This window comes from Mustela erminea, chromosome 10, assembly GCF_009829155.1.
Source record: "Mustela erminea isolate mMusErm1 chromosome 10, mMusErm1.Pri, whole genome shotgun sequence".
NCBI lineage: Eukaryota > Metazoa > Chordata > Mammalia > Carnivora > Mustelidae > Mustela > Mustela erminea.
Window position 1 is genome coordinate 77828014 of NC_045623.1, and position 26217 is coordinate 77854230.

The 26217-nt window shown below is 56.9% G+C and overlaps 1 protein-coding gene across 10 annotated transcripts in view; it reads left to right on the forward strand.

The window, feature by feature from the left end:
- Positions 1 to 26217, forward strand: part of HIVEP3 (HIVEP zinc finger 3) — a 454163-nt gene that overhangs the window by 416689 nt on the left and 11257 nt on the right. For all 10 annotated transcript variants that reach the window (XM_032361509.1, XM_032361518.1, XM_032361513.1 and 7 more), the window contains one exon: positions 19911 to 20086. In XM_032361509.1, the coding sequence (XP_032217400.1) occupies positions 19911 to 20086 (176 nt within the window). The remainder of the gene's footprint in view (positions 1 to 19910; positions 20087 to 26217) is intronic.

Below are 26217 nucleotides of genomic sequence, written 5' to 3' on the forward strand. Positions count from 1 at the left end.
CCTGGGCTGTGGGGCAGAGGGAGTGTATGACACTGGCGTGGAGCAGGTTAGATTTTATTAGCTGCAAATCACAGGAAACGCTGGCCTTTTCCACCTTAGGTGTTGTTGGAAACGAGGCCCTGACAGGGAAGGAGGTAACATGGTGGGAGCCCAGCCATGGCAAGTTTGAGTAAGTGTGTCCCCTCTCTGGATCTCAGCTCCCTCCTTGGTAATTGGAGGATGTAGGAGAGGACCTGAGTCTTGCAGTTGGGGCTGGGGTCCGAGAGCTGACGGCTGCCGCTGGCTCTGAGATCCCAGACGGTGCCTGTGCTCTCCATGAACCCCGGTTTGTATCCGTAGAACGAGTGCTTGCCGCTTGGCCTGGGTGAAGGATCTCTGGCGATCATGATGTGACACGCAGGAACTTTCCAGCTCTTGTCAGAGGATGAGCTCATTCGGCTCTGTACTGGATCCTGGGAAGAGCTGTTGCTCAGATACAGTCTTCAGGGAAAAGCCTGGGCGGGGGAGCGCCGCAGGCTATTGTGAGCGCTTGTCCCTCCCTCAGGAGAAGCTGGCCTTTTCTAGCTGTCAGAGAATCGAAGCCACGCTCATCCGCAGGGTGCCCCTTCTTGGGCAGGAGCCTCTGGCCGAATGCCCCAGCCTGAGATGAGACATCTGTCGGGGAGAATTTCTTTCAGAGCCCAGAGCCAGGCTCTGCGGATCGCTTGCCTGAGCTCACATAGGTAAAGGGACAAGGACGGAATGGGGAGGCTCGGTCTCTAGGGTTCTCTGGCCCCACAGCTTAGAAAAATGAGAAGGGAGCTGCTCTTTCTTCATGGAGCGGGGTCTCTTGAAGGCGGGGTCCCAGTTACGTGTCTCCCCCTCCTTGCCGTCCCCAGGGTGGAGGTCCAGCCCCAGGAGACACGGATGCCTCCCACCATACCTTGCTGCCGTGCGTCTGCCCACCTCACTCTCTGGGGCTCCTGGGGTGTCTTTCTCCACTCTGGAGGTGGAGACCCCTCTCGGGGCTGTTGTGGGCATCCGATAGAATCAGACACATGAAACCCTCCACCCCAGCCCATTGCCAAGCAGAGGGGGTAGGGGGCGTCCTTCACTCCCTGCATGCCGGGCTGAATACCCGTCTCGTTCTGGCAGTAGACCACAGTGACAAGAGCATGACTTTGTCACCAGCCAGACCTGGGTTCAAATCCTGGCTCTGCTGCTGATTAGAAAGGCTTCCCCTCTCCCATTGGCTCAGCCCTCTCAGCTGGAAAGGGAGAATCCTAATGGTCCCGATTTATCAAAGTTGTTGAGAATAAAAGGAAACAATGCTTGTAAATACCTGGCACAGTGCCTGGCACGCAGAAAGTTGACCTCTTATTCCGTCATGAATTATCAATATTTACTTATATGATGGCCTCTTCAAGTGAAGGGTCAATTCCTGGTGTCTCCTGCCTTTTACAAGCACTTTGCGGTAAAGAGGACAGAAGCCAAATGGCCCGCTTGGGAATCCTGGATCTATCAAGTGCCTTTCTGATGTGAAGCAAGCTAGCTCATGCCGCTGTGCCTCAGTTTCCCTGTCTGTAAGGTGGAAATGGTCGCGGTAATTCCATCTCAAAGGATTTACGTGGATTAACTAAGACACTCCATGTGAAGAATGTCCAGTGCTCAGTGCATAATAAGTACTCAGTGAAAGTCTATTATTACTAGCATTACCAAAGGGTCCCCAGAAATCATTTCACCCAAATTCCTCACTTTGCCAATGAGGAAGCGATGGCCCAGGGTGTGTTAATAACAGAAACCCTCTTGCTGACCCCCATTCAAAACATCCCAGTGGGAGGAAAGGAGGAAGGATGGTGTAGTACGTGTGTAGGAGTGCAGGAGGCACACGTGTCATCTTGGTGACAGTAAGGAGACAGCTCTGGTGTGCTACTGAGTTGGAAAACCTCTCAATGCCTTCAGCTTCCATGAAGAGAAATGATCGACCCCCAGAGGGAGACTTTGGTTCTAGAGATAACACAGGGCAGCCGGTTGGGAGGGCCAGGACCCCCATGGGCGGAGGAGGGCACTTCCCTCCAGGGGCTGGGCCAGGACTGGAGAGGCAGAGCCTGACCTGGCAGGGGTGGACTGGCATGGCCTTGGATGGAGGAAATATGAATGGAAGAATTCTGGGAGGATGGGATAGGGCAACTTGCCCTCCACTGATTCAGGGAGAAAGGGGTTTTGGGGTTTTTTTGTTGTTGGTTTTTTTTTGGTGGTTTTTTTTTTTTTCATTTTACTTTTAACTTTTTTATATGTTTGTCATAGTTTCAAAATAAAAATGTAAAATGAAAAAAAGAACTAGTTTGGCTCAGAAGAAAGGAGACTGAGGAAGCCGGGAATCAAGGAAAGGGTTGAAAGGGGACGCAGGCTTTCAGGGGCTGTCTGGCAGATTCCCGGACAAGCCAAGGGCATCAGACCAAAGCACAAGGGGGAACCTGAACTCCAGGCAGAAGTTTGGGCCCATGCTATGGACAGGTGTCTTCTGTCACCATGGGTGGCCTGCAGACCAAAGAGGGACAGCCCAGCTGGCAGGAAGGTGGAGGGCGGTGTGTCCTGGGGCACAGCAGCCAGCGGAAGACAGATCGGGCCAGAGCAGGGCAGCTGGGGGTGGGTATGCCAGGCAGGCAGGCTCCCAGGAACATGGTGGCAACAGACGGGCCAGAACACAGGAGCCAAAACGAGCCTGAGGCAGCCAGGGAGAAGCCAGGCTGTGATCGAGGCCTTATGACCCGTTGGCAAGTACGACTGGCAGACTGGGGCCAGGCAGGGCTTCCGGGGACAGGAGCCAGGAACAGGGAGGGCATCTCCCCAGGGACGGTGGCAAGGAGTGGAGGCAGCTGGCAGGGTCCAGAGGACCGGGGCAGGGAGGTGGGGGGAGGGTTGTCCACAGGCTGTGCTGTTCAGGATGCCAAGGGGTCAGGTAGGAAAGTATGTTTGTGTGGTGGGGGCCAGGTTGGACGCAGGCTGATTCAGGGGGAAGGAGAGCCATCCCCCCCCACCCCCCGCAAAGAGGAGGAGGCCGGTTCCTGTAGACTTTCAAAACGTCAGCAGATCCAGCAGCTGGGGCACCTCCGATCCGTCTCTCGGAAGTTTCTGGGACTGCTTAGCTTGCGAGCTCAGGAGCAGATTCTGGAACCATGATTTCCCTGAAGGTTGTAACCCACCGGCGGTGGCACTCTGTGGACAATGGGTTTCCACCACCACAGTGAGTGGGGAGCCCTCGCCATGAGGAAGGCAGCTGGGGCCTCGCCTCCCTCCTCTATAATCAGCCATGAGGAGGGAGGAGCCCCTTGGGGCAAGCAGGAGACCCTGGCTGGAATGGGTCTGGAACCAGGAAACCCAGTGTCCCCTAGGAAGCCAGCTGCAGGAGGGGTGGTGACCCAGGAGTCCCCCACCCCACCCCGGGGGATGGAAGGAGACAGCCTAGGTGGGACTCAGGCCCCTGAGGGCAGGGCAGCCCCTGCCCAGGCTCCAGCAGATGTCTCGGGGTCTGGCTACAGCAGGAAGAACAGAGCAGTTCCCCGCAGATGTCCCCACATTGCTCTAGGCTCCCTCCCTCCCCCTTTTTAGGGGCCTTCATCGGCCCCCCTACTCTTCTAAAGGGCTTCTGAAGGTCAGCCCTCAACTGGGGCTGGGAGAGGCTGCTGTGACTGCAGGAAGGCTCTCTCTGGGGTCCAGCAGGACAAGGCATGAAGGCTGCTCAAGTCTCATCAAAGGGGGTGCCCTTGCTCTCAGACAGAACAGCACACTGAAAGCAGCCAGGCTCCCCCATGCTCCCTGGCACCCCTGGCCCTGGCAGGGGCAGAGCCTTTCTCTCTAGGACAGGGATGAGATGGGGGTCAAGTGCTGGTCTCTGCAGGGAAGCCCAAGGTGGCAGCTGGAGTCCCCACAGGCTCTGTAGACAGGCCTGGCTGTCCCCCGGGACCCAGGCTGCTCTCCACACCCCAGCGACTGGCTGGACCTAGAGGACACTGTCGCTGTCCTTCTGAAGAATCATGGTGTGGGCACACCACGCTCGGAACACTGCTTCTATCCCTCCAGGAATTCCTCCCAGGCCATGTCCCCTCCCTGGACTCCTGGGCATGTGGCTCCTGCCAGCATCGGCCTGCCTCATAGCTAGTTCTCGGTGTTCACAGCTCTCTGGGCGAGAGCCTCCCTCGGGCTGTGATGCAAACCATCATGGGGATTTTCGGCCATATCGGGACAAATGCTCCTTATTTCATCGGCCACGTTTTATTTTAATGTGTGTTAGACGACCCGCCGTTCCATGACTGGGAATCCTTAGGGTGAAGCCGTGGCCGGATGGGCCCTGCAGGCGGTGCTCAGGAGGTCTGTCTCTCTGCTCAGAGGCTGGAGAGCCCCAGCTGTGGGGCTGTGGGACCAGCCCCCAGGAGCATCAAGGTGGGCGTTTACCACACTCACCGTCAAGATCACTTTCACTGCCTCAGGGCATGGCAGTAAATCAGAGGGAGGCAGCAAGGGACTGGAGGGTGGGCCCTCTGCTCTGGGTCCTCTTCTACGAGTGCCAGGGAAAATCACTGCGTCTGGAGGGGCCGCGTGATTTGGGGCAAGCTGTGAGCCCATCTGTGCCTCGCGATCTGGAGGGTGACAGGCTGTGTCCTGGGCTGAGGTGATCTGGAGGGTGACAGGCTGTGTCCTGGGCTGAGGTGAGGATTAAATACGCAGACAATGAGATTAAATAAAGAAACACCCCCGCCCCTCCCCCAAGCTTGGAAGCAGCCTGTTGTCTGGTGGAACAGAGCCTGCTTGGGGGGAAGGGGGCAGAGCAGGACAAAGGCAGGATTGGGGGGTCTGGGAGCTCGTCCTGGAGCTAGCGCAGCTGGGTTTGAGTTCCTGCTCTGTCCCCTGCTGGTGTGTAACCTCTCTGTGCCTCCCTTTGTCCCCGGCAAAGTGGGGAGAGTCCTAGTGGCGCACTGAATGTCCGCTTGCAGGCCCCTGTCCCCGCAGCCGGGCACCTCCAGGATGGCTCAGCACGGGCGGCCATTGAACAGGAGGACTGGGCTGCGCTCTGGAAGTGCCTCTGAGGGCCGGCGCAGTTGACAAAGGCATGGGGAGAGGCAGGAGAGGGAGAGCTGTTCCAGATGAAGCGACCTGAACAGGGGGCCAGTGAGGCGGGAGGGAGGCCAGGAGGAGGCCGCAGGGAGGGGGGCTGGTGACCAGAGAGGACAGGATGGGTGGGGAGGGGCCGTGGATCCTGTCACAGGCGTCAGCCGTGGGTGGGGAAGATCCTCTGTCCCTTTTCATTCATCTCATTCTTGCAGGGGAGAGTGGGGATGAGCAAATGGGAATTACTGTAAGTTGTAAACACATCACCCGCTCCAAGTATTTTTAAATCCCCAAAGCTTGGTATTTCTGTGCCTCTGCCACACAGTTGGCCCTAAAGCCTGGCTCAGAGTCTTTGCTGGCGCCCCAGTTCCCTCCCAAGCACCATGTCCTCAGTCCCTTCCCCCTGGGCCCAGCCACTGTGCTGCCCATGCTTCTCTGCCTCTGTGCCTTTGCTCGTGCTGTTCCCTCCGCTTGGAGAGCCCTCTCCCTGTCTTCATCTCCTAATCCTCACAGCTGAGCTGTCCTCCCCGCCCAGGTCAAATACCCGCATTCCAGTCGCCTCCCTGACCTTCCCCACCCTGCCACGCCCTGCCAGACCCCATCTCTCCTTCCAAACCCCGGCGTGTGTTCTCTTACTTTAGCTTGACATTTTTACTTTTGGTTTGCTTTGGACAGACAGAGGTTGCCCCTGGTGGACAGCCTTGAAGCCCACAGGCAGGGACAATCCGTTCCATAAAACCCATGTGTGGTTTTAACATGTTAAGTTGAAAAATGTAGGCAGGGAGCACAATAAGAATGATCTTTGGGGGGACCCAGTGCCACTTAGGAGCTGTGTGGCTGAGAGCACGTCCCTGTGCCTCTCTGAGCTCAGTCTCTCCATCTCTGCGATAAGGACAGCTACCTGGACTTTCACAGGCTGTTGGGAAACCCGAAGGCTGCTTCAGCCTCTGCCAGCACGCCCAGCAAGGACCCCGTGGGCCTGCAGGAGATGTTAGCGGGGTCTGTTCTCTCTCAGCCGTTTGGAGCTGATTCTGCATCCCCTCTGGGCTTAGTTCAGGCCGCAGGGTCACTCGGAAAGGCCCTGCGGGCTGTAAATAGCAGTCGTAAGTGACACTTGGTCCAGGCTGGGCCAGGGCTGCTGGAGAGGTGCCCAGGGCTTTCTGGAGACACTGTGTGTTGACTCAGTTCTCTACTGGGCACCGGGCCTAATGCAGGGAAGTGTGTGGGGAGCGTCGGGTCGCCTGTAATGAGGACACGCCCGGTCACATCAGCCCTGCCGTGGGTCCTGGCTCTGCTGTTGATGTCTGTGCAAGCGACCTTGGGGAAGCCACAGGCCCTCATACATCTGGGGTCAACTTACTTAAAACCTTTCTGAGGGGTCTGTTCTCAGAGCGTAGCTAGACCCTCTTGATGGCTCCTCTTCTGCCTCTGGAACTCTTCTCGGTCAGCTCTCAGCCTGCTGAGAACGTTCCTTGCTCTTTTGCACCCGGGACTGAGCATTCTCCGGCCCCACGGGGAGCCTCATTCTCCCACAGCCAGTTGGCACTTTGGCTCCACGCGCCTTCTCCCCGGCAGCCCTCCCTGTGCACGCTCTCAGGGGGACCCCAGGTGGCTGACTTCAGCTCCGGGAAATACCTGCTGAAGTGCGGCACAAGGTCCCCTGGGCTGAGCCCTGTCCCAACCGCAGTCACCCGCCTGGGGCCCACCCTTCACCATCACCACTTGCAGTAACGACAGCCCAAGTTTGCTGAGGGCCTGCCGTGCCGCAGCGCAGAATGGAGCACTAAGCTCTCCAAAACTGTCATTCCTGACCCTTGTCACCACCTGCTAAGTCACAGTTATCTATGTAGACACATACACACACGTGTCCAATCTGCAGACGAGAGGCTCAGAGGAGCAAAGGGACTTCTAACTCAGCTCAGGTCCTGAGGAGCAGAGCTGGGATTCAAAGCCAGCCCTACCAGCTCCAAATCTGTGTTCTTTCCTCCACAGCCCTACACACTAGGGTGCCTGACTCTCGCCCACCTGTGTGGCAAGCTCCTGGGGAGACCCTGTGGCTGCCCCCGCATGTGCCCAGGGCCAGGCCCTGAATGGACCCCCCCCCCCAAAATGCCTGTGCATGGAGATGCTGCCGATCGTGGTGCTTCCCCCGGGACCCATGGTGAGAGCTGGACATCTCTACCCTTTCCCTCTCTTCTTCCATGCTCTGGAGAACAGTCATCCCCATCAGTGGCATCTTCTCCAGCCCTGAGAGCTAGAAGTGTGTGGGGACCAGAGGGAGCTTTGGGGATTGGGTGCCCTTCCTCTGCTACCCACTGGCTGTGTGACCTTGAGCAAGTTACCTTACCTCTCTGATCCTTTACTGCCTTACCTGAAAAGAGCCATTACATTATGCACCTCGCTGATTTCCAGTAAGGGATAGACGAGCCCCATAATGAGGAAGGCGGTTCCATCTTGCTAAAGGGTCACAGTTGTTCAGTTGTTACTGTTGTTGCTGCCATTGTCCCTCCGGAGCAGGAAATGGCTCAGTAGTTGTGTTGAGTCCAGTAGCCACAGGCAAAGCCGTCCTCAGCAGCCCCATCAGACTGGAGACTTTCCACTTCACCTTGACCGTAAAGGTGATCTAAGGCTCCCATTGGCAAAGGTGCTGCTTCCTACCCCACCGGAAGATAAGGAAGAGTCTTCTGAAGCTGTGATCTTTTGAGGGCAAGACTGGGGGTCCCACACACAGGGTACCTGGCTCCCGGAGAGGAAGGCTGTGAGGCATCTAAGGGCAAGGGAGCGAGGCAACTGCCTTGTCTAAGGGACGGTGCGCAGCCAGTGAGGAACTTCTCCAGGGAGTTAAGAAACTTCTCCATTCCCTTCATTTGCACTGGAGGATTTCAAAAGAACCAGGTCCCTAGGAGCCTCCACCTCGTTTTATGTGCCCTGGGTCTGCTCTCTCCCATCCAGCCCCTGGCCACGGTCAGCTTCACCGTGCTGGGGACACACGAAGTGTTCTCTGCCCACTGCCCCGCACACCTTGTCACCTCTGACAAGGTTTCGTAGAAATGGCATTTCCGGAGGCCGGCTAAGCTAGGGCAGCAGTGCTCAGTGGGATCTTTACAATGAGCTCGGATCGCCAGGGTTCCCACCCTGCCTACCTCTCTGCAGAGTGTCTGTTCCATCTGTCATGCTAAGAACTGTCCAGAGCGTTGAAATTTTTAACTGAAGGCCAGATGCCATGTGGTCATCAGGCAGGAGGTCAGACTGTCCACCACCAGGCCACGCCTGCTTGCAGCTGTGCTGTGACCCCTTCTCCCCACACTCCTCTGGCCAGGACACTAACTGGGCCACCATGACGGCCTTGGGGTGAAGGAGATGGGTTGGAGAAAAACTCTGTGTCCAGTCAAAGCCAGCAAGGTCCCTCCAGCTGGCAGAGTCCTGGTTTGCGGCTTTGAAATGCAAATAACCAAATCCCTTTACTCTTTTTTTTTTTTTAAAGATTTTATTTATTTATTTGTCAGAGAGAGAGAGAGAGAGAGAGCAAGAGCGAGCACAGGCAGAGTGGCAGGCAGAGTCAGAGGGAGAAGCAGGCTCCCTGCGGAGCAAGGAGCCCGATGTGGGACTCGATCCCAGGACACTGGGATCATAACCTGAGCCGAAGGCAGCTGCTTAACCAACTGAGCCACCCAGGCGTCCCGAAATCCCTTTACTCTTAAACTTGGAATTCCCTTGAAAGCTGTTGCCCACTTTGCGCCTGTATTATCCTGATCAGGTTTAGAAAGCTTTGGTTGACTTCACTGAGGCTTCTTCCTCCCACTGAGTCTTCTTCCTCTTCTGCATTTTCTTTCTCTGCACCTTGGTCCTTGGGTCCTCCCAATTTCCATTTCACAAGTAGTCTCACGTGGGTGGACGGCCGGAGGCTAAGACTGGTCGAGCTCGCTGTGGCATGGATCATGTTCATAGGGGAAACTGAAGCTGCTTCGGCCGCGTGATCACCATCCAAGTTTGGATGCTGGAATGCTTCACGTCCCAAGTCAGCAGCTCCTTCTTGTTCCTTACCACCATCACCTTGGCTGTGGTCGTGACCGGCTTTCCAGGGCACAGGCATCCCCATCAGCATGTCTGGGATTGCTTTGCAAACCTGGCCACGGCAAGGGAGAAGGAGATAGCGGAACTTCCATCATCACTGCCTGATATTCCATCAGCCGGTCCACGCATGGCCACAGATGGACGGATCGCCTGGCATCACAGCACTGAACCACTGGCCTCCTTTCTGATCAGAAGGGAAGGGGACATCTCCAAGCTTCTCAGTCGATGGACAACTGAACCATTTGGTTTTCCTTACATTGTTGAAGAATAAATTTTAACTGTCATGAGGGCTATCACGGCCAAGTGCTAGAGGGAGAGGGCAAGTACTGACAGAGCCCTCTGTATGTGCTGGGTGCTGTTCCGTGTGACTTGGATTAACGAAGTTAACCTCGCAAGGACCTTGTGAGTGTGTACTATTATTTTTCAGTGATTTTTAAAAAATATTTTATTTATTTATTTGACAGATAGAGATCACAAGAAGACGGAGAGGCAGACAGAGAGAGAGGAGGAAGCAGGCTCCCTGCTGAGCAGAGAGCCCAATGTGGGGCTCGATCCCAGTACCCTGGGATCATGACCTGAGCCGAAGGCAGAGGCTTTAACCCACTGAGCCACCCAGGTGCCCCTATTTTTCAGTGATTTTTAAAAGGAAATGTATCATCCGTATAAAAAGCGATCCAAGTCCTAAGTATATAGTCCATGAGCTGTTTTGCAGTGAATATGCCGTCACTATGCTCTGTTAGTCCCAGCTCAAGAAATAGGACATCATCGCCATTTCACAGATGAAGAAACTGAGGCACAGAGAGGTTATGTAACCTGCCCAAGGTCATGCAGCTAATGAGGGGCAGAGCCTGGCTTCAGCCTTGGCAGTTCTGGCTCCTAGGCCTGTTTCTCTTTACTGCTGCTGTTCTCTGCCCCTGGGAAAGCTGTTTACTAGAGGGAGAGGACCAGGCTGAGAACTTGCATTATACATCGCAGCCTTTTCTCACCTTATTTGCATCTCAGTGCATATATATGTCTGCTCTGGAAACACTGATGCTTCACAGATCACGAGCAAGCTGGCCCAGGAGTCTTGGCCATTGGCTTACAAGCATTAATTAGGCACTTCGTGTATACACGCAGTTCAGCAGCCGCGGCTAGAAGACGGCCTTGGTCAGCGCCCCTTCTAGCCGCGGCCCCAGCATGTGCTTCCAGAACACAGCCCTCACTGAACAGCCCTCCCCAACCCCCACCACCTGTGAGACACGGGCCCAGCCTTTGTGCAGGTATCTGAGACTTTTCAAGCCAGCCTCAACACGACCCTCCAGCCTCAGTTCCTGCCACGGGTCCTACAGAATTGTGCCGTGGCTTCCACAGTAGAATTCCTGGAAAAAGTGCCTATCACAGAGCAAGCACTCAACAGACAACAGCCCTCTCCCGTGATAAGAGCTGACTGCTCGAACCCTGGCTGACTTTCTTGTCACTGCCTTTTCTTCAAGAGTAAGGCAGGCATTCAGTCTCCAGGATCTGGTCCTGTCCCCATTCTGGACCGGCTTCCTGTCTGGGGAACAAGGAAAGGAGGCAGGAAGAACTGAGACCAGAGTCCTGCTTCAGCTGAGCTGGTCCAGCCCCACCCAAGGGCACTGGGGGGTAGTGGCCCTTCCGTCTTAGGAAGGACAACCCGGACAACCCAGAGGGGCCTGGGGGAGTCTGCGGAGGCCTCCAGCATCCATCCTGAGTGGCGTAGCCTGGGGCTATGGAAATGACAGGCCTGCAGGAGAGCAGTCTTGGGTGAACTGGCCCCCTTCAGAGATTATCATGTAGAAGAGGGGCACTAGCCGGAGCTCGGAGCTCAGGCTGCAGGTGGGAGCACAGGCTGACCTCTTTAGCTTTAGTAAGAGAAGAGCTGCCCAGAAACCGGGAGACCCCCAGGTGCCCAGGCGTATGCAGCCCTGGGAGAAGGTGGAATGGGACCCTCCTGACCATGACCGCATCAGAGGCTGCACGAGCCCCCTCCGCCACCCTGAAGTCGGAGGTTTTAAGGTCCTTCCAAGCATGGATGTTCTTTAACAAATTTTCGATGTTTTTAAACCCACAAAGCTTTTTGCTACCAGGTTCAGTTTGCCTAGGTGCCTTCTCTGGAAAACAGCTCAGTGTGGAGGGGGAGGCCTCCAGGAGCCCCTAGCACGGTACGAAAGTCATTGTTCTAGAACCCTGCAGGCCAGGGCCTGCCGAAAGCTGGAGCAGCTCCGTATCTGTGCACATCTAGGGAGTGCGTGCCTCTTGGGCAGTTTCACTTCTCTGAACATGAGAGGCCCAGCTTCTGGCTTCCTGCCACTCTCTCCCTAATCTCCCTGTCTGCTCGGAAACAGGACCTTTGGCTGCATTCTTTTGACCCCAGCTGGCATGGGCCCAGGCGCGGTGCCCGCTTGGTGGCTCTGGGTGTCTGCCCTTGGTCGTTCACTCCACAACATCTCCACAAATCGTACCAATGTCTTTAGAATCAAGGACGCCTCCTGGTCTTAGCTCTGGGCCTGGTCAGTCCCCAGAACTGCTGCTCTCTCCCGGAAAGCTGATGCTGCCTGCTGATGTGCCCCCAAGAATGGAAACTCATTACGGTCAAACCAAGGAAATGGCCCAGAGGCACAAATGCAAGCCTGTGAAATGGACAAGGACTTGCTCCCGTGGTGGAAGTCCTTCTGCAAGATGGAAACAAAGGCTCTTTGACCTGCTTCTCTCCTGCCTCTGTTATGCCAGCCGACCTCCAACTTGCATCCTCTGTCCTCCTGCCTCTGCCCTGGCTCGGACTCCCCGCAGTTACCAGAGGAAAAGCATCTCTTCCGAGAAAACCACCTAAGACTCACCCTGATCATCCAAAGCACCTCGTACATGATCGGAATTACTGTTCCTCTTTGTTTCGTGATCTTGAAGTATCTGTTCGTCACACTGGAGACCAAGGTCCAAGTTTTATTTGGCTTTGTTTTCCTGGCCCTGGTCCAGCCTCAGGCTCAGACCGGGCCTTGGTCAGTACCGTTGAGTAAATACACAGAACACTGGCTTAAAATAGACAGCCCGCAGGTGGGCTCTGAGCCTGCGCTCCAGTTACAGACCAGCTGTGGAATTCCTGGCCCAGCAGGCCTGTCCCTGGACCGTGCCTTAAGGGCCACCCCAGCCCCAGATGTTGTGACGGAATGTCATCTCTGCAGAACCCCGCAGAAGGAGAATCCAGGATGCACCAAGAACCCGGTGGGCATGTCCCTCCATGGCCCAGAGCTTGGCCTCTCTGGTTTACTTCTCGCGGAGGGATGTGTTCCCTACCTCTTAGCAGCTGAGTATTTGTAACAGATAGGCAGCTCAGTGGGCTGGACCACCTGCCCCTTGTTCCTCTTCCCACATCCCTTCCTTTCGGGCTGCACCACGAGAGCAGCGTGTCTCTGCGGACACGCCGACGGGCCCGCTGTGGCAGGACCTTCAGGGACACAGTGACCTCTGGGAACTGACTCTAATCTCACTTCGGGGGACACAGGCTCCCTGCAAAAGTGGGACTCAGAGCAGCGACACGTACACCTCACATCACCTCTTCCTCTTGCTTGGCATGATTATATGTGAATTTGGAGGATTAGTGAGGGTTTAATGATAAAATATTAATAACCTATGGAAAAGTCAGTAACATAGCTGTAGACCAGCCTCAGAGAGCTGGTAACTTGAAGCCACAGAGTTCACACCCTCATTTAGAAGAAAAATGCAGCTTGGTGGAGAGAAAAGTCGTGGACTTGAAGGTCAGACGGACCCCCTGCTAGCTTCGTGACCTTGGGGACATTACTTAGAGCCAGAAGTTTAGCTCTGGATCTGCCTCTTCTTCTATTTTATGTGCCTTGAATTGTCTTTTGAAACAGGTGATTTCAAGTGTTAGTCAGCATTGCCTAGCAGTTAAGCACCTGAACTTTGTAACGTGTGATCTGGGATCATATTCTCGCTCTGTTAACTTACTGGCTGTGTGGCCTTGGGCAGGTTACTTAACCTTTCTGCGACTCCAGTTTCTCCTGTGTAAATGAGGATGACTAGAGCCCCTGTCTTATGGGGTTTAAATGAAGTAATGCATATGAAGCATCTAGAATAGTGTTGGGTGCCTAGGAAAAGCTATATACGAGTAGACCCATATTATTAAAAATCTGTATTTGTGGTTTCCTTGAAAACCTGGAAGATCCGACAGCATCCTGCAACCCTTGGCCGGAAAGGTATAACCCTGTCCCTTTAGAGAGGGACCGTGTCCTGCCTTCCAGCCCACCTCAGCCCTCCCCCGCATGCCTCCTCTGCCCACTCAGTCATGCTGCCAGCCCCTCACCTAGTGCCCTGAGTCTCCCTTTGGTCAAGAATAAATATAACATATTTATTGGAATAAATATGAAATACTTAATGGATAACTATGTCCATCTTATAGCACCATCATAGGAGTAAGCAGGCTTCACGGTGCTGGACGCAGTGTTGGTATGCAGTAACCTTGAACTTCCACCTGCTCCAGGCTCCCTCTGGCCTCTGGGTGAACAGTGCTAGTGACGGGGAGCTCACTCCCGCACGGAGCAGCTTCCTTGCTGAGTCCTCGTCATCAGCAGAGCCAAGCACGGCTCCCCTGTCACCGTGACTGAGATGACATTTATTTTCCACCCCCTCCGTCTCCGGGGTCTGGAGCTCGGGGGAGCTTGGCGCAAGCTGTGGGCTCCAGAAGTGCCGCTGAAAAGTCTAGAGCCACAAGCGTTCCCAGTCGGACAGCTAAGCATCCCTGGCAGCAGGACTGGAAGAGAAGGCAAGTGTTGCTGTGCCCTCTGTCCTCTGGGGTCAGACCTGGGGTCCAAGCTCTGCCTCACCACTCTGTAGTTGCCTTGTAGCTGTGGCAACACACTTGACCTGTGTGTTTCTGTTTCCTTCTCTATCAGAGGACTATAATAAGATCCCCTGGATCAGGGGTTGCTTGAGATTCTCGCTCTTTCCCTTGAGTCCGTGAGTCTGACTGCAGCAGCGTAAGAACAAAACCAGACCTGGCGGAATCTGGCAGCTCCACACCCCTCCTGGCAATCTTACTCTTTGCTCGACCTAAGGCAGCAGAACCAAAAATCTACATCCAGGAGGCAGGGGTCTGGGACCCCCCCCACCCCTGCCCGCTTGGTGCTACGGCCACAGCCCAACCAGCCCTGCTCTGCCCAGCTCCTTTGCTGCCTGGCCAGCCTGACTCTGGGCCTCTGGTCTCAAGGTCCCTCTAACCAAAGCATTCTGGAATCCACAGAAATAGGTATTCGTCTAGGACAAAACTTAACATTTCTGACACTGGCTAACACCTCTGGCTTGTCAGGGGAGCAGAAGACAGGCAGGTGGTAGGGCTCAGAGAAATGACTCCCTATCCCGGGAGCCATGAATCTGCTGCAACTACGCTTGTCAGCAGGGACTATCTGTGGCCTCCGAATTGGTGGGGGGCGGGTGGGGGGGTGTCACTTCCCCCCCTGAGTCAAGGGCAGCCTTGGGACAATGGGAAGGAGCCAGCAGACCTGAGAGGCAGAACTGTTCCCCTCAGGGCCCCACCATGGTTTTCTGGTTTCCTGCCCTGGCTTTCTGCAAGGCATTTTTCTGTAGCTGTCAACAGCTGCGGGTCCTACCCAGAGCTGGCGGCCCTTTCAGGAAGGGCTGGGTAGAGAACGATGCTGTGCTTCTTTGTCTGCTGTGTGGTGGGCCCCTGGGAATCCTGGAGAAGGAAAGTGCTAAGGAAATATCAACACCACCGAAAGGTATTTGTGCGGCACGTCTGTGCGTGGCTGGGGAGCTGGGGGGGTAGATTGCTGACTGGCTGCGTCGACCACGTCACTGAAACTCCAGAGGCCTTGGTTCCCTTTTCTGTAAAATGAGGACAATGGTAAAAGGCCAATGCGAGGACCAGTTGAGGTCAGGCGTGTGATGGGGCTTGGCGTATCTTAGGACAATGAAGATTGACCAAGGAATGGGACTGATATACTCAAGGTCACCCAACAAGTTTGAACAGCAGCCAGAACTCGGACCCAGGTCTCGTGCTGACCCATGAGCAGAATAGTTCCTACCAGGGACTGGAGAGAGTTCGCCCTGTCTATTGTGGCTAGGTGCCATGCCTGTGGGGAGGCCACCGCATTGTGTTGAGCCTGTGTTCTAGCCTCATAGAGAGGGGATGTCATGGCTGAGAGTCTGATTAGAGCAGACCTGGAAAGAAGGCCTTGGTCTGGCTTTCTTATGGGCAGCCGAGGAGTGCTGAGCCCTTGTGGGGGTCGGGCACTGTGCTGAGTCCTGGGGATGTACCAACAGCTGGGATAATGGAGGCTACACACGTTGAAAAGGCCGTCTCAGTGCACACAGCTTGACCGTGCCATGAAGGAGGAGCAGGGGGGACCCCCAGGCTCAGAGGTTTAAGAGAGGGCTCCGGAGGAAGGGACCTTTTGGCAAAGCCCTGAAGGAGACGAGGAGCCAGACAGGTGTAGGGGAGTGGTGCTGGGGAGGGCAGAAGGCTGGAGGAAAGGGCCTTTGTGGCCCCCAGTGATGTTTGGCATGGTTGGTGGGAAGGTGCAGGGGTCAGGGCTCTGGAGAGGTGGATGGCCTGGTGGTGTGCCCATGCAGGGACAGGTCCTTGTCCTGACGGAGGTGGAGGAGCATCTCCCCAGGCTGGGAGGAGCATGACAGAGCATGTCAGGGCCACTGCTCTCGTGTGGGAGAGAGGAAGGCCTGGCCACCGGCTTCACTAGCCATACACGTGTGTGTCCTGCTTGTGGAGACGGGTGCCCAGGAGGAGAGGGTGCTGCAGAGGGGATGTGGAAACGTGCTTCTGGGCGTGCAGGGCAGGAGGGGCCTGACCACCACCAGGCGAGAGACTGAGGGGACATCTGGATGCACAGCAGGGCGTCAGACCTGGAGAGCACAGGGAATCCATTGGAGTCCAGGTGGAAAGTCAGGCGTGCGCAGGGGGCGTAACCTGGGAAGGGCGAGGGGAGAAGAGTGCGGGCTGGAGCCTGAGGAGTGGCAGCAAGGGAAAGGGGTAAGGAAGGAGCCTACAGAGAAGCATCGTGAAGCCAGGCAGGAGCCTCTAGAAAGCGGGCAAAAGGGCAGATAGGAAAAGGCAGCTGTCCTTTGGATTTAGCAATGTGTGACCTTGGCAGGGACAGCTGGCCAGGGAAGCGGGATCATGACGGCTCAGGAATGGGCATGGGGAGGAGGCAGGGAGAGCAGACCTGGGCTGCCCTTCCCTGGCTTGGGCTGAGAAAGGGAGCAGAGGGAGCAGTAACTGGAGTGGGCTGAGGTCCAGCAAGGCTTTGAGGTTGTTTGGGGGGTTGGTGGGTTGACTGGTGAGCATGTGGTCCATGATGCCAGAATGTGCCAGAAGGCAGAGGCTGCGGAGCTGCTGGGGAAAAAGAGGCTGGTCCTGAGCTGGTGGGGAGGATCCAGCCCACACTGGATGGTGGCCCCATGCCTGCCCTTGGGCTGGCCCCTTTGAGAACCACAGAGTCTTGAGCTGTACGAATCCCGGTCTCAGCCTTCAAAGAGTAGAGAAGTCATAGGCTCTGGGCCATTCAGACAGGACCATGCTCTTCAAGTCCTGGGGCCCTTCGTCCTCCTCCTGGGGCCCTTCCTCCTAGGGAACCATCCTTCTCCAGGACATTGGAGCAGGTGGCTGCTGTCGTTTCAGTCCCATTCTCTTGGCTTCCAAACCTCCTGAGCTCCCAGGAAGTAGCTGCTTGGGGGGTAGGTGTGTTGGGACTGTGTTTCTGCCCCCCAACATTGGGGAGCCTCCTAGACCCTCACACTACCCTCTTCTCTTTTTCAATCCTCTCCTGCACTGTCGTCTCTCTCCCTACAAATCCGCACGTCCCGTCGTGAGTCCCGAGGATTTCCAGCCATGCCCTGGGCATCTCTTCACATCTTCCTCACGGGCATCTCACTCTCAGCAAAGGCCTGGGGTCCTGCATCACTCCCCTCCACGTCCATGGGTGGTATCACTTAAGCCAGCTACATTGAATACTTTGATCTTGGTTTCTGCCTCATTGTGACCCTTCCCCCATCCGATGGCCCCCTGTCCTAAAACATGCGCTTCTTGTGGGGACTAGAGGTCTCTTCCCCCTCCAGACCATTCCTCTTGGTGCCAGGGAAGCATCTTTTCTCTGAGCCTTTATCTTTGATCAAGTCTAAACTTCTTAGCGTGGCGTTCAGGGCTGATGGGGATGGGGATCCCGTCCGTCCTGCCCATCCCACCTCATCTGCTCTCCCCACCAAGTCCATCAGGGCCTTTTAATCCCTCTTGCCTTTGTTCCTGGTCCCTGCCTGGAGCTCCCCCTTCCTGCCTCCATCTCTCACCGTCCTCTCTGGCCCCTCCAAGCCCCCTTCTGCTCCCCAGCAGGTTATACACACCTTCCATGGCCAAGGCACCCAAGTCAAGGCACAACCCTCGAGAGTTCAAACAGAGTTTTTTCTATGTGTATGTGCATGCGCATGTGTACCTTTCTGCACACATGCAAGCGTGAGCCAGGGAAGACCACTTGTGGTCTAAGCTTGCTGTGGGGTAAGAACTGGGGGGTCTGAGAGCAGCCACAGGTCACTGTGGCTGAGTTGGCTTGAGCATAGGGCAGGGGCCAGATACAGGAGAATCAGAGTGGCGGTGGGCCTAGCTCACAATGCCCAGCACAGCAGTTGCGGGGAGGGCCAGGGAGCACCGAGGGACGCCTTTGTCAGTGGATGTTGGAGGGGAGGGGGTTTCATGGACCCGCCGGGCAGGGCCGAGTGGAGGTTAGGATCCAGTTGGCACAGCCTCCAGTGCCAAGAAGAAACCAAGCCATTCTCACTTCTTTCTTTTCCGGCTGGGAAAAGGGTGCCCACTCCATCTTAGACTGGTTTCCAGGGGGCCATAGAGGGACACAGGAGTTAAGATCAGGGTGTGGTTTGGGGCCCTGGTAGCCCTGAGGCATCCTGCTACGTGAGGATGAACCGTTGTCCCTCAGAGACGGGTCTCCCGGGCTTGCCCATAGAGGGTTCTTCATAAGAGTGATAAGAATCATCCTCCCCGCCACCCCCACAGCCCTCCCTTCTTCCCCTTGAACACCAGATGTCACTTCGCCCTGGATCAGGTGAAAGTTGGCCCCTCCCCGGAGAACAGGGTCCCACCACCAGCAGGTCTGGGCCTCTAAGGAGGGAAGGTGGTTTCAGACAACAGGAGAGGCACTGGTTGGCCAAAGGGAGCTGACAATTACCAGGGCCCTCAGGGACTCATGGAGAGCAGTGCATGTGTGAGAGTGTGTGTGTGAGTGTGGGGAGGCGGTAGGGGTGAGTGTGTGTGTGTGTGTGTGTGTGTGTGTGTGAGAGATCACTCCGTCGCCACCTGCTGGCTCCCTCCCATAGAGTCTCCATAGGTCATCCTGTGACATCCTCTCAGCCAGAAGCTGATGGTCCCTGCAGAGCAGGACTGAGTCCCAGCTGCTGTGCCCACTGCCTCGCCTTCTCCCGGCCACCTCCCTGCCCCCTGTGCCTGCCCTGAGTTTGAGAGCGAAGACCGCTGGGCCGGGACCTATTGTGTAGCCTGAGTGTGGGGCACGGGCAGGCCCCTTGCTGGGTGCTGCAGGGCATGCTCAGTGGGCCGAGAGGCCGCACCTTCCCTAAGGCGCCCATGATGTCAGACACCCCCCACACACACACACACACCGGCCTCATGCATCAGAAGGCTCTTGTCCTGGAATCCCACCAGGAACCACCCTCCCGGTCCCAGCAGAGCCTTTCCTGCTTCCGAAGGGAGAAGGGCATGGCTGTAGCATCAGGGACAACGAGGCGTTCTGATAAGGATCGTAGCGTGTGAGCCTCCTGGGCTTCCTTCTCAGTGGAAATAAGACCATTCTGGTTCAGGTCCAAGAGCCCTAGTGGCTCTGAGGCCTGGCAGGTGGGATGGCTGCCCCAGGAGCTGCCCTAGGAAAGCTTTGGGCCCTGATGCGGTGACCCCGGAGGGTCCCTGGGAGCAAGGTGTTGGAATCTGGGTCCTGAGAGCTTTACAGCTCATCAGGAGATGTGGTCGGGGAGAGTGCACAGGACTCTTGGTTTCTGACTCTCCAAACAGGGAGGCGACAGCGGTCCCACATACCTCCTGTCACCCTGGTGTCCAGGCGGCTTCCGAACGGGCTGTTTTAGCACTTGTTGCCGCTCCCGGGAGATGGGCAGGCTTTGGAGCAGGCAGGTTCAGATCCTAGGTCCATACCTTTCTGGCTGCAGGACTTTGAGCCTTAAGCTCTTAAGAGCTTGTGCTCACGGTTGTGATTTAATTTGTGTGAAGTGTGGGCCCAGAGGGAGCCCTCGGCAAATGGTAGCCGCTGGAGCTGCTGGAGCGTGGTTGTCACCTTCCCTCACTCGCGTTGTGATTCTGCTGGCCCAGGGGGCCGTCCTTTGCAGGCAGAGCCTGGGGCCAAGGCCGGCTCTGGGACAGAGGCATTCCGTGAACCTGTGGCTTCCCTTTCTGGCGGGAAGCACAGGGCCTGCTGCCTCTGGAGGGAAGAGAGGGGGCAGCCATATGCGGCCGAGGGCATGGCAGGTGCAAGGGGTCCGCGGCGGATCCCCAGGGCGACTCCCTGCCCCCTGCCCCCATGCGGTTCTCTCTGGTCCACGTCCTTCGCACCCAGTATCTGTGAAGGGCTGGAGGTATACCTAGGAAGCGTGTGCGTCTTCTGAGGTGGGAACCAGCCTCTTCTCCTCCTTTTTTTTTTCTCCTTTACCATGACGCCTGTTGCTCATAGGTACAAATCAAACGAAGAGTATGTATATGTGCGAGGCCGCGGCCGAGGGAAATATGTTTGTGAGGAGTGTGGAATTCGCTGCAAGAAGCCCAGCATGCTGAAGAAACACATCCGCACCCACACTGACGTCCGGCCCTATGTGTGCAAGCACTGTCACTTTGCTTTTAAAACCAAAGGTAAGAGACAGTCAGCTGGAGCACTGCCCCGGCCCACTGTAGGGAGCTCCCCTCTGGGAGCCCTAGCTCAGAGCTCAGAGGCCCGGACCCGTTCCGCCTGGGGCCTGGGCCCCTCCCTGTCCCCCCACTGCCCCCACTCCCCAGCGGCCAGCTGTGCAGCCCGCTCCAGACGGGGCCGTGACACCCCCCCCCACCCCCGGACCCCGCACCCCCCTCAGCTGCCCCAGCCTGTCCTCTTGGATCCCACACAGCCCCTCCGCCTGCCTGCTTCCCCGGCCGCCAGGTGGCGCTCTTGCACACGGTTCCTGGTTTTGATTTTCTCTCCTCACCCCTGTTCTGCTGCATGTCTCCTTCGCCCTCCATCCACCGACCCGGCGAGCTCCAACATCCACACTTGTCACCACCACTCTTGCGTTCGGAACTCCATTCCACTCCGAGCCACGTAGAACACTCGCATGGTCACTTCTCATGGCAGAGCTCACCCCTGCCTCCACCTGCCTCGCCCCTCAGACCATGTTCACGACCACCCACCCAGCCCCTCTGCAGCTCTCAGCCCAGACCTGCTCACATCCCCCCTGCCCCGGCTGGTGACCCCAACCTGGGGCCCCGGCCATGCCCCAAGACAGGCTCAGCACAGGCTCTGGCTGTCACTGAGAAAGGAAGAAGGGTCCCGCTGCAGCTGCCTGGACCCTCGGGTGAACAAGAGGGGCCGAGTCCCTGGGACTTGGACCAGGCTCCTACCTGCGCGGTTCCCGCAGGCCAGGCAGGGAAGATGCGGTGGCTTATGCATCACTTCCTCGTAGCTGAGCAGAGGGACAGAGGTGAAGCCAAGGAAGGGCTGGGGCTCTTGACCCCCCTGATGGCTTCAGCCTCTTGTGCTTTGCAGATTCTTGGGTAAGGATTTGGGCATGAGGGCCCTGCCTCCTCCTTTGAGCAATTGGCGGGGGCCTCCATGCTGGCCCTCACTGGAGCTGTGTGGTGTTTCTGCAGACAGAACCCGAGAGCAGATTCAGCTGTGCCCTGGCTGTTCTTTCTTCTGTTGGTCAAGCTGCTCCCAGCCAGAGAGGCCAGACCAAGCCCTGCGGACTTCACCAGCCTTTCTCCCTTCCTCTTCCTCTTGCTGGTCCCCTTGGCTCTCTCTGGACTAGGTCCGGAGGCAGCTTACCACATCTCCTGGCTCCCAGACCCTCTCTGCCAGAGCTCTATCTCTGCTCGCCTAACCCCGTTCACCGATCCCTGCCCTCCTCTGTCCTCTGGCCGTCCTTCTCAGGGGCCCTCAAACTTTCCCATCTACATTTTGGGTGGCATGGAGGTGTCCTCTCTCCCACTTCCTTTCTCCGATCTTCTTCTCCCTTGGCGTCTCATAAACAATGTTCCAAAGGCTCCCCAGAGAGGACAGGTAGACCTGGTACCTGGCCGCCCCCCACATCATGGGTGCGTCTAGCTCCAGAGTCCCGCTATGTCGAAGGCAGTACAACCCAGCGTGCCTTGGCCCTGGATGTAGGCTCTGTCCCCACTGTGTCCCCTACAGCCCCACTCCCTCTGGCCTTAAGCGGCCAGTGAAACTTTATGGAGGAAGAGAGATAGAAATAGTTGACTGATAATTTAATAACAGAATAAAAAGCCACTTGTCCAAAACACCCTTGAAGGTAAAGAAAGCCAGTCTCTGCAAACCAAGTGACTGTTAACACTAGAGCTGTAATGAGAACCCAGGACCCCCACCTCAGGGTATCACCCCCATCATCTTCCTCTCAGTGAGCAGATCCTCTTTCTCTGGAAGGAGTGGCAAGCTCGGGCGGCCTCTCGGGTGGCTTCCAGAATGGGTCACCAAGGCTGCCCCTGTTTCCAGGCTGTTCAGGGACCAGCCCATTCTGCTCTCAGCGCAAGGACCCCGGTCCTGAGAGTACATCCCAGCACAGGGCTACCCAGAGCTCACCTGGGCCCAGCACCCGAGGACCATCCTGGGGAGCCTTCCCCCTGCCATGTGAGACTTGAAAAACTTAATCTAGGTTCCTACCCAGAGCATTCTCTCCAAAGACGGTCTCTTCCAGCTTCCCCTGATTTTTGGAGAGAAAAGGTCTGGTCCCTGGCACGAACATCTCTTTTCCAGAGCTCTTTCCACTGGAGGCCATGCCAAGCCTATCCGCAGTCCCTTCCTGGGTCCCTCTGGACTGGCATGGAGCCCTGGAGGGGCCGGAGGGCATAACCTGAGCAGAGCGACAGCAGACACTCTGCACGCCCCGGGCCATGGCACCCTGGGTGTGCAGGCTCGCCCACACTGCCTGCAGGCCAGGCCCAAGAGGGTCGGTTCCCAGCCAGTGATCAGGGAGCGTTGTGAGCTCTCTTCAAATGCTCATAGAGACTTCTGGAAGACCACAGCTTCAGAGCCAAAGCAGGAAGCCGATCTGAAATGGAGGCATCTCTAACTGTGACTGCAGAGAGGGGCCGGTCGGGGGTGGGTGGCGGGCAGCTGCAGCAGAGGAAGCTTGCTCTTGGCTGTCTCTGCGCGCGGGGACTGAGGGAAGCAGCAGGACGCTGAGGCTCCTGTTCTTCCAGGGCCTTGCGTCTTCCCGGAAGGGTGGGCCTTCAGCCATCACTCAGGAACCTCCGGCACCTCCTCTAAGGCTCTCGGCTTCCTTTTCAGGCTGCCGTACCCTCCCTCCCCTCTTACCCTTGGGCTCCGGCTGGGCCCGGTGGTCCTCGGGACGCCCCCACCCACCTCCTGGCTGCGCCCAGGCCCGGGGAGCCCTTCCTGTCTGTCTCTGTCTGCCTGTCTGTGTCTCTGTCTCCGTGTCAGACATTGCGGCGGCAGCTTGGACTCCTGAGCGGGAGCAGAGGCGTCTCAGGGGGTCGTGTGGGAAAGGCTGCCATGATGTCCCTGTGGAGGTGTGGGTGTCCCCTTTCCTCTTCTCAGATGGTTCCCAGACGCCGGCGGGGTGGCTGTGCCACGTACAGGCCCTTGTGCCGGTCGCCGCAGGGGACAGCGATGACAGCTATGGGCAGGCGTCAGTCTGTCAGGCCCGCGGGGGCCAAAGGAGGGCGAGGGGTCAACGCTGAAGGAGGCAGAGCCGTTGGCCGGTGCCCTCGGCAGGGGTCCCACCTCTTCCAGACATGCATCATTTTCCATCCGCTTGCCTTTCCTCCTTCATTCCAGGACTGGGGGGGTCTTTGGGTGGGGGCTGGGACAACCGTGAGAAGCTGTGGACTCGGCCTGGCAAGCTGAGGCTCTGCTCCTCGACAGAGAAGGGGTGTCTGAGCCGAGAAAAGATGCCTGCCGCCATGGGGTACACCTCCCTGCAATCACAGACGAGCCCCAGGGAGGGGAGGTCAGGGAGGGCACCGGGTGACACAGGGGCTGCTCAGTCAGCCTCGTCACCTGTCACCCACACCGCACGGCCTGTCCCAGCAGAGTCCCCTCAGACTCCCCGACTCCTCCCTGCAGCCTCCAGGAGCCACCAGCACCTTCTCCTGGGAGCCCCCGAGCCCAGACCAGAGGGTGAAGCCATTCACCTCCTGTCCCCCATGACCAGCATGGCCTATGGCAGAATCCCTGGCACCCGGTCTGGAGGGGTGGTCACGCGGGCGGAGGTGGGTTCCTGGCTCGGGAGGGAAGGGGGTCCCACAAGGTGAGCGTCAGCTCCTCCCAGCACCCCTGAGAGGTAGGTGTGACTTCAGAGTTGCTGCAGTGGGGAGCTCAGAAGGTTAAGAAGCCTGCCCGAGAGCACACAGCTAGCCAGCTCCGGGGCCCAAACTCAGAACCGAGGCTGGCAGGCTTCTGGGCCAGCCTGGGTCGATTCTGCCAGCGTGCGGCAAGCGAGACCCCTGGAGCCCCGGAACCTGCTTCTAGATGGGGTTAGCTGTACTAACCCACCTGCTTGGGGGGTCACGGTGCGGGTCCGTGGAAGCCCTCCCGTGGCATCCCAGCTGCTGAGACAGTCAGTAATCCTGTCCAACAGCATCACGGCCCCAAGTTAGAGCAGAAACAAGAAGGAATCCTCCCCTGCCCGGGGCCGGGTGGCACTCGGGTTACAAGGTCTGGGAGGTTCCTTCCAACCCTTCGCTTCTGTGGTGAGGAGAGCATTGCCCCCGTGTGGTGACCGTGCACCTGTTGTGTGCTCGGTACCTACCTTGGTTGAAAAGAGACCTAAACCTTCCCGATGAAACATGCATGATGAATAGTGTCCTAGCCAGGATGGCAGTGTGCACAGTCCTCTGTGGTCTGGGGACAGTGGGCCAGTCCCAGAACCTCAGGAGACCACGGATATCTCGGGCCCCTGGAAGACCCCAGCTGCCTTCACTAGCCCTCGACATCCTACTCAGGGCTTACTCACTCATGACAGGGAGGGCAGGGGCCCCCTGTTAGATAGGGACCTCTGGGGACCCTCTGGCTCCAATATGCCTCTTGAAGTTATGACTCTGCTTTCCCTTTGGCCAGGAGTAAAAGATCCAGGTTTCTGTCTGGTTATAGGAGGAGACTCTGAGTGGGGAAGGGTGCAGTCACAGACTCGGAGTAAGGGAAGAAAGAGGAAAGAAGTCCCCTTCCATCCCCACTGCCCTTGACCTGCGTACCCTAGGGAATCCCAGGTTGAGGTTCCCATTGCCTTCTCAGCAAAACCCTACAGATTCCTTAACATTCTCGGAATGATTAAGAAGCACCGTTTGGCTCACCCACAGACTCTCTTCTATTTCGCCTACCCACCCAGCCATCCGTCCATCCTCCTGTCTATCCATTTCTGCCATCTCCTAGTTTCTCTTCTTGACCATATAGCTTTCCATCTCTTCTCTCATTCTGTCTGTGCCTCCCGTTCTCACATCTGTCATCCCACCAGTCCATCCTTCCATCCGCCTGCCCAGTCTTTTTCCCTCCTGTCTGCCCCTCCTGCACATAACCCCTCACCCTTGCAAACCAACCAGCCACTCTCCCGCTCACCCCCGCCTCTCTCTCCTCTCCAGCTCTCCATCCTCCTACCTGTTCATGAGCCCATTTTCCAACTACCCTTCCATTTATTTTTTTTTATCTAACTATCTATTCCCCGTCTGTCTCTCCATCTGCTCATCTAATCATCCAGTGGCCTGTCCGTCTGTCCGCATTCTTCCCCTTCTTCCTTCACCCCATTTTTCATCTTACCCACTAACCCGTCCATCTGTCCATCCATCCATCCACCCACCGGTCTCTCTGCGTCTGTTCAAGTGTCCATTCTGTTCTCTTCCAACCATCTATTTAAACTTGCCAATTAATAAGCTCAGTGGGACAGAGCACCTGACTCGGGGCACTAACCATTGTTGTATGAACAATCGCGGGGGAATGTAGCAATCTGCCAGCTACGGTGAGACCATCACCATTTAGAGGTGGCTGCTGAGCTCAGAGGAGCATCCTGAGGCTTCTGGCCTGCATCCTTCCGGGGCAGACTGGGGTGCTCTGCCTCTCCTTCCCCGGTGCTCCTGCCCTCAGAAGTTTATGGTCTGTGATGTGCTGTGCACGCCTGGAGGAGAACAGAGGTATCACTACCTTTTCCCTGATCCCACAGAACTGCTGCCCCTGCCCACAGCTGCGGGGCTGGATGGACCGCTTAGGGCAGGGGCAGGGATGGAGTGGGCAGAAGCTTTGCCCAGCCCTCCCTGCCTTTGTCTGCATGGCACAGTGACCTGGGAGAAAGAGAGGCCCGGGCCATGACTTCTCTAAGGAAGGCTTTGTGGCTCAAGGTCCCTGTCCAGCAGACTTTCCTATATCTTCTGCTCTTTCTCCATTTCTAACAGTAACTTTGTCCTGGTTCTTTTCCCAGACCCTGTGGGCTGCCCCACTCATGGCCTCAGTCAGAAGGGCATCCTTAGTACACCCAGCACATCGGTTTACAGGGCCCCTCCCGGCATCCCAGCATCTGAGAAGCCCAGAAATCCTGCTCCATGAGGGTCACTAGCTCCTGGGCCCAGAGTTAAACCCAAAGCAGGAAAAACCTATTCCACATGAGTTGTCTTTTTAATTTCTGTGTGTTTGTTAACGAGCATCTCACTCCCTCATTACGCCCACTTCCGTCTCCCAGCCCCCGTCCCTCCCTCCCTCCCCCAGCTCCTGAGCACGGTCCTGAACTAGGGCTGTGGGACACATCCCAGCCTGAGCACCCAGGCGCAGG